Genomic DNA, 5,839 nt, shown 5'->3' on the forward strand with positions numbered 1-5,839 from the left:
GTGTGACCTCACTGCCCTCGGCACCCGCGCACGGTGTGACCTCACTGCCCTCGGCACCCGCGCGCACAGTGTGACCCCCTCGCCCCCCTCAGCACCCACACACAGTGTGATCTCACTGCCCTCGGCACCCGCGCACGGTGTGACCTCACTGCCCTCGGCACCCGCGCACGGTGTGACCTCCCTGCCCTCGGCACCCACACACAGTGTGACCTCACTGCCCTCGGCACCCGCGCACAGTGTGACCCTCCCCGCCCCCAATCCCTCTAGCTACACAGCACATCCCGCTGTCCTTAAAGCAAACTTCACAAAGAGCCCTCTCTGCTCCCTGGTGTGATCTTCTCCCTCATTCCGCTTGCCCACTGCGGTCAGGATTTTACCGACAAACTATTACTGCTCTGTTCACTCCCACAGTCACATCTCCAGCCTCACATGGGATGACCTGTCACACGCATCTGACCCAGCCGGTCACCTCCTCCTCCCAAACGCTCTTTCTGCACTTGGCTTCAAAGCCGCCCACTTCCTTCTGTGGCCTCACTGGCGTCTCCTCAGTGCTGGGAGGGAGGCAGGGCCAGGCGTCAGGGTGGCCTTCAGATCCCCACACCCTGAGGCCTCCCTGGCCCCGCTGTCCAGGTCCAGTCACTGCAACTCCAGACTCACGGACCCCTGGACACAGGACATCCCCACGTGGAGGGGACAGAGCCCTCCCGAGCCCAGCACTTGTGGAACGCAGTATCTGCTATCCCTCCCAGCATGACTTACGCCTTTAGCATGTTAATATAGAAAGCAATGGACAGGGAAATGGAACTTCTCATTTCTTCCTTTAACTGAAACCCGTCCATTAATTCATGACGAACCTGTCACAAAATGGAACGGATTATTCATCTGGATTCAAACAATCAGGTAGAGATTCAGATTTCTGTCTAGATTTTATTTTCTCATTAATTAACTTTTATATCTAGCTCTTCAGATACAACTTAAGCTGATTTCCCACATGTCAAAATGAAGAGCTGATGAATGCTTACGTACGTAGTGTGGTAGTAATCACTTGTCTCTGTGAATTTTCCATTAACTTTAAAGAAATTCAAAGCAATTACAAAGGAAATATTCAAAGAGCGACAATGACAGCAAAAGACCCTGTTTCCAAAATGTCACATTTTGAAATGAACTGCTTGTCACATTGGAGGAACTATTTCTTTTTAATACGTTTACATGTTTTTCTTCATGTATGTATGCATAAAGTTTCTTATATCTCTCAGCAAACTTGTACGTGATTTCCACGCAGAGTTTTCTGAACAATGACTTTTAGGAAAGTTACTTCTTACGTCTCTATTTCTGAGACGCCAACTTACCATCATGGAGAATACCTGCCGGTATTTCTGCGGCACGTGAGACTTTATGAATGGCGCTGCAGTGGAGCAGAACCTGGCAGCCTCTTCCTTTCTTCCGGCTTGCACGTAACACTCCAGAAGCTCCCTGGAGAATATAAACGCGTCACTGTTCAGCCTGGTTGAAACTGTTTTCTCCTGTCTAATAAACAGGTTATTAAACTGTGACAAACTTTATGTTTCACAAACTGTAAAAGCCCCCTGGGGTCAGCTTCTTCAGCCAGAACCTGGCCCCAGGCTCACCAGGAAGGGCCAGCAGGTGCCGGACAGCCCGCTACCACTAGCACCAGACCATTTTGAAATGAAAGATCTGCGTTCATATTATTCAAAGGTTCCCCCAACGGCCATCCAACAGGTAACCAACGCCTGCAGGCTCCAGGCTCAGGGCCGAGGGGAGCTGCTCTGAAGCTGGCACAGCTGGGATCCTCGCTGGGGACATCCGCCCGTCCCCGGCCTGCACAGAGAGCGCCGCAGACACAGAGAGCTCAGACCCACCCCCCATCCATCGCCTGGCGCAGAGACGGGGCATCTGCTGACACCCATGTGGTGGCCCCTCAAGGCTCCAGATGCACTCACTCTGCTTAGTTTTATGCTGTTAAAATGTCTACTGCATTAACATTTTAAGAACTAAGATTGTAAAACCATGAGCCAGGCCGGGCGGCGCAGGGTCACATCTACTTTGCTATGAGTCTTGTTCTGTTGTCATAGCCTCATAACCAGGGCATGGCAAATGTCATCTATAGATTTTGGAAACGACCTTCAGACAAGACACACAGAACACACGTGACTGTGGAAGAGAATGCACATGTGCGCCCCGGCGATGTGGAATCCCGTCCCCTGGGGAGAACGGGCGGGGGCCTCAGAGCCGGACGGGCGGCCCACTGGGAGGCCACGGAGGCCACAGCAAGCTCCACTCACAGCATCAGCTCGGCACGCCACTCCTTGTCTTCCTCCTCAGTCTGACTGAGCACGTTCACGATTTGGGAAAGGCTGGGGATCAGATAGTGGTGATATCCAGGCTTGAGGAACGGCCTGACCATCTGCCAGTAGAGGACTGATGCATTATACACCAAAAAGTAATACCTGTGACGCAGGAGAGGAAGTGGGGAACCCAGTCAGAGCCCAGCCGGCCCAGGCTGCAAAACCAAGGGGCTGCCGTGCCCCAGAGCCCCTCCCAGGAGGGGGCCTCGGGTCCTGTCCCAGCAACAGCAGCAGCCCCACGTGAGGAGCTTTGGCCCGGCCTGCAGGAGCACCAGGACGTAGAGCCCTTCCTTGGGACAGGCTTGGGCAGCCCTGGGCCCAGCGTGCTATAGCTCCAGGGCAGTCCCAGCTGTGATGACCCGGCCACAGGCTCCCAAGTCCAGACCAGGGCCCCCTTCAGTCAATCATTCCTCAAACTGAACGCCCCCCAGCCCCATCTCCCATGACAACACACCACTGAGCAAGGCCTCCTGTGGCTCTCAAAGAACAGACAAGAATGGGCAAGGACAGAGGAAATCAAGGAAGCCTTCCTGGAGGAGGTTACATGCCTGTTGTGACCTAAAAGATATTAGGAGGCAGCCAAGAGAGCAGTGGAGGAAAAAGAGGTCAGGCAAATGGAAGAGAAGGGAGGAACCTTTGGGGAACGAAGTTTCTGTCCCCCAGCATGGGGTGTGAAGTGGAGGAGTGTGGGGTGGAGCAGGGAGCAGAGGCCCCTCTCAGGGGTCTAGGCCTCTCCTTGGGCAGCAGGGAGCCCTTGGAGGGGCTGAAGTAAGAGAATCCCAGGCCCATCTGCCCTTCTCACTCTAGGGCCACTCCATAGCGGGGCCAGCTCTGCCCCATAGGGCCAGGGTGTCTGAGGGTCCTGGGCCGGCCAACAGGTGGACCAGCACTGCTCACTGCCCAGGAGGGAGGAGGACACCAGGGTGGCCGTGGCAAGCCCACCCCTGAGGTTACTGGAGCCATCACGTGGCCCTGGGACGGGACTCATCTTGTTTCCAGGTTTTCAGGAAAGGAATAGAGGTGTGAGGTGTCCCGACCAGATGGCCACCGCTGTGTGAGGCAGAGTCGTCGTCCCGGGATGCCATCGGCCTGCTGCGTCTCACTGGGTGCCACGTCTCTCCAGAAAAGAAACCATCTCCTCCCTCTAAGTGGCTCTCCCCAAATTCCCAGCGGGGCCCCCACATGCCCACGGTCTGGCTCAGGGTCTCCTGTCCCACTGCCGCAGCCCTGGACGAGCCAGTGCTTCCCTCTCTCTCCACACGACCTGGCCTCTTCCCAAAGGCGGTCCTGGCCTCCAGCAAGGCTCTGTCACCCCCTGGCCCATCCACAGTGCCCCCGACGGCCCTGGAGTGAGCAGCCTCCCTCCCACGGCACTCACCACTCCCATGTGGCTCCCCCGGAGACACCCTTGTCTTTAGAACCTCTGGCTTGAGGTGGGGCCTCCCCGTCCCCTGTCCCCATGCAGGGAGGATCTGTGGGGCTGGGCCTACATCCCCAGCCTGCAGGAGCACCAGGGCGGGGTGCAGCTGGGTGGGGCCAGAGGGGCCACCAGCGGGCAAGCAGGCCCACATGGGCACAACGGACGAGGGACCCACAGCTTCTATTTAAGTCTCCTCCAAACATGGTGTCCTATTCAAACATGTGGCATTAATACGAGTTTTGTGCCCGGTGGACAGTTTCAAGTGTGATACTCGGTTTTGTGCAGAGAGCACTGAACAGAAGCCTGTGCTGAAGTCGCCTCTGCAGCGACAGCGGGCCTTGGCCAGGTCATCCGCCAGGGGGCAGGAGAGGTACGCCGGGTCGCAGGGAAAGAACCAGAAGGAGCCAGGCGCCCTGGGGACGCAAGGGGGTTGGGGCAGAGCCTGGAGAAAACAGACTTTTTTTTTTTTAGATGGAGTTTTGCTCTTGTCACCCAGGCTGGAGTGCAGTGGTGCGATCTGGGCTCACTGCAACCTCCGCCTCCGGCGTTTAAGTGATTCTTCTGCCTCAGCCTCCCCAGTAGCTGGGATTACAGCTGCACACCACCATGCCCAGCAGGAAACAGACTCTTCACAGCCAACTAAAATCATGAAACCACCCAGTGCAGACAAGGCTGTGACTCAGGGAATTCTGCAGGAACGTGGCCTAGTCCACATGCTGACAGACAAGTGAGGGATCACACGTGCATGAAAATCACAAACCACAAACTAGGGGAAAACCCACAGTACACATAACTACACCCACTTGGTGAGTTCTGGCTCTGAAGTGTTTCACTCAGTCAAGTAGAAAAGGCCAATCCAATTTTGCCTACCTCGGTTCTCCTTTGGCAAAGTTTATAGCCTTCATGTACTGAGTCACGCAATTTTCAAACTCCTCCTACAGCAACGAAAACAAGCACGATTAGACTGAAACACTGACCACTGCTCCTCGCCCCTTCTGTGGATGCCGCAGCTCGCTCATGGTTGGCCTGGTGCCCCCCGTGTATTCACAGGTGACGGCGTGGCAGACACAGCCTGAGTGGGCATCAGAACCCGCAGTGCCTGCGCTCGGGCACGCCTGCCCTACCCCAGCTCTTCTCTGCCCACTAGGGGCAGCTTCGGGCACAGATGCCACAGAGACCATGGCGCTATGAGGCAAAGGTCCAGTGGTCCTGGAGGACGTATCAGATACCAGCACTTGAGTGAAAAGCATGAACAGGAAATGGGGCAAGTTTCATGTCACTGTGGAAATGAATTCCTTCACACTTCTATGCTAAGAATGATTTCAACAGCCTGGTCTGGCCTGCTGTTCTGGAGAGGGGGTGAAAACGGAACTGCTGGGGAGGAGAGCACAGGAGCCTCTCACCAGGTTTTCTGCTGACTGCGGGGCACACAGCTGGGCCCTGCACAGGTGCGCTCGGCCCAGAAACTGGGTGACGGGCGCCTTCACCTTGAAGTACATCTGGATGCAGTCCTCGCTCACCTCTGGCTGTCCCATCTGCAAGAGAACAGCGCCGGCGAAGATCGCAGACCGCCGGCCTCAGGGCGGGTGGCCTCCCTTCCGGAACCACCACGGGGCGGCTCTCAGAACCGGCCACACGCAGAGGTCCAGCCTGCTTCCAGCCCCACCCTGCATGCCCCTGGACTGCCCAGCAGGGAGCTGCCCCCGCCAGCCCCTCTGCATCCACGGCCGCCGGAGGCCCTCCCTCTCGCTGTCAAGGCGGCGCTGGCCTGCAGCTGCCGGGAACTCACGACCTTGAGGGCCTGCTCTGCACACAGAACGAACAGGTCCGGGCTGAAGCTCTCCGAGGGGTCGAACTCCGATTTCCCCGAGTTGGCCGACTTGATTAATTCGTAGGCCTTCTTCAAGGACGCAGGATCTGTCACAGACGGAGGCTGAGGAGCGTCTGGTCACCGGGCTGGGGAGAGTGAGCCCCCGGCCCGGCCCCCACCCCAGCCCCCACCCCGGCCGGCCACCCCGACCCACACCCCGGTCCCCACCCCGGCCCCCACCCC

At 57.2% G+C, this 5,839-nt stretch overlaps 1 protein-coding gene across 6 annotated transcripts in view; it reads right to left on the reverse strand.

Annotated features, from left to right (window-relative positions):
- Positions 1-5,839, reverse strand: part of CFAP46 (cilia and flagella associated protein 46) — a 123,004-nt gene that overhangs the window by 115,825 nt on the left and 1,340 nt on the right. For all 6 annotated transcript variants that reach the window (XM_037733135.1, XM_017513566.2, XM_017513568.2 and 3 more), the window contains exons 2-7: positions 5,579-5,703; positions 5,190-5,321; positions 4,657-4,721; positions 2,304-2,468; positions 1,350-1,473; positions 760-854 (exon numbers count right to left, since the gene is read on the reverse strand). In XM_037733135.1, coding sequence (XP_037589063.1) covers positions 760-854; positions 1,350-1,473; positions 2,304-2,468; positions 4,657-4,721; positions 5,190-5,321; positions 5,579-5,703 — 706 coding nt within the window. The remainder of the gene's footprint in view (positions 1-759; positions 855-1,349; positions 1,474-2,303; positions 2,469-4,656; positions 4,722-5,189; positions 5,322-5,578; positions 5,704-5,839) is intronic.

Source organism: Cebus imitator, unplaced genomic scaffold (genome assembly GCF_001604975.1).
Source record: "Cebus imitator isolate Cc_AM_T3 unplaced genomic scaffold, Cebus_imitator-1.0 Scaffold495, whole genome shotgun sequence".
Lineage (NCBI taxonomy): Eukaryota > Metazoa > Chordata > Mammalia > Primates > Cebidae > Cebus > Cebus imitator.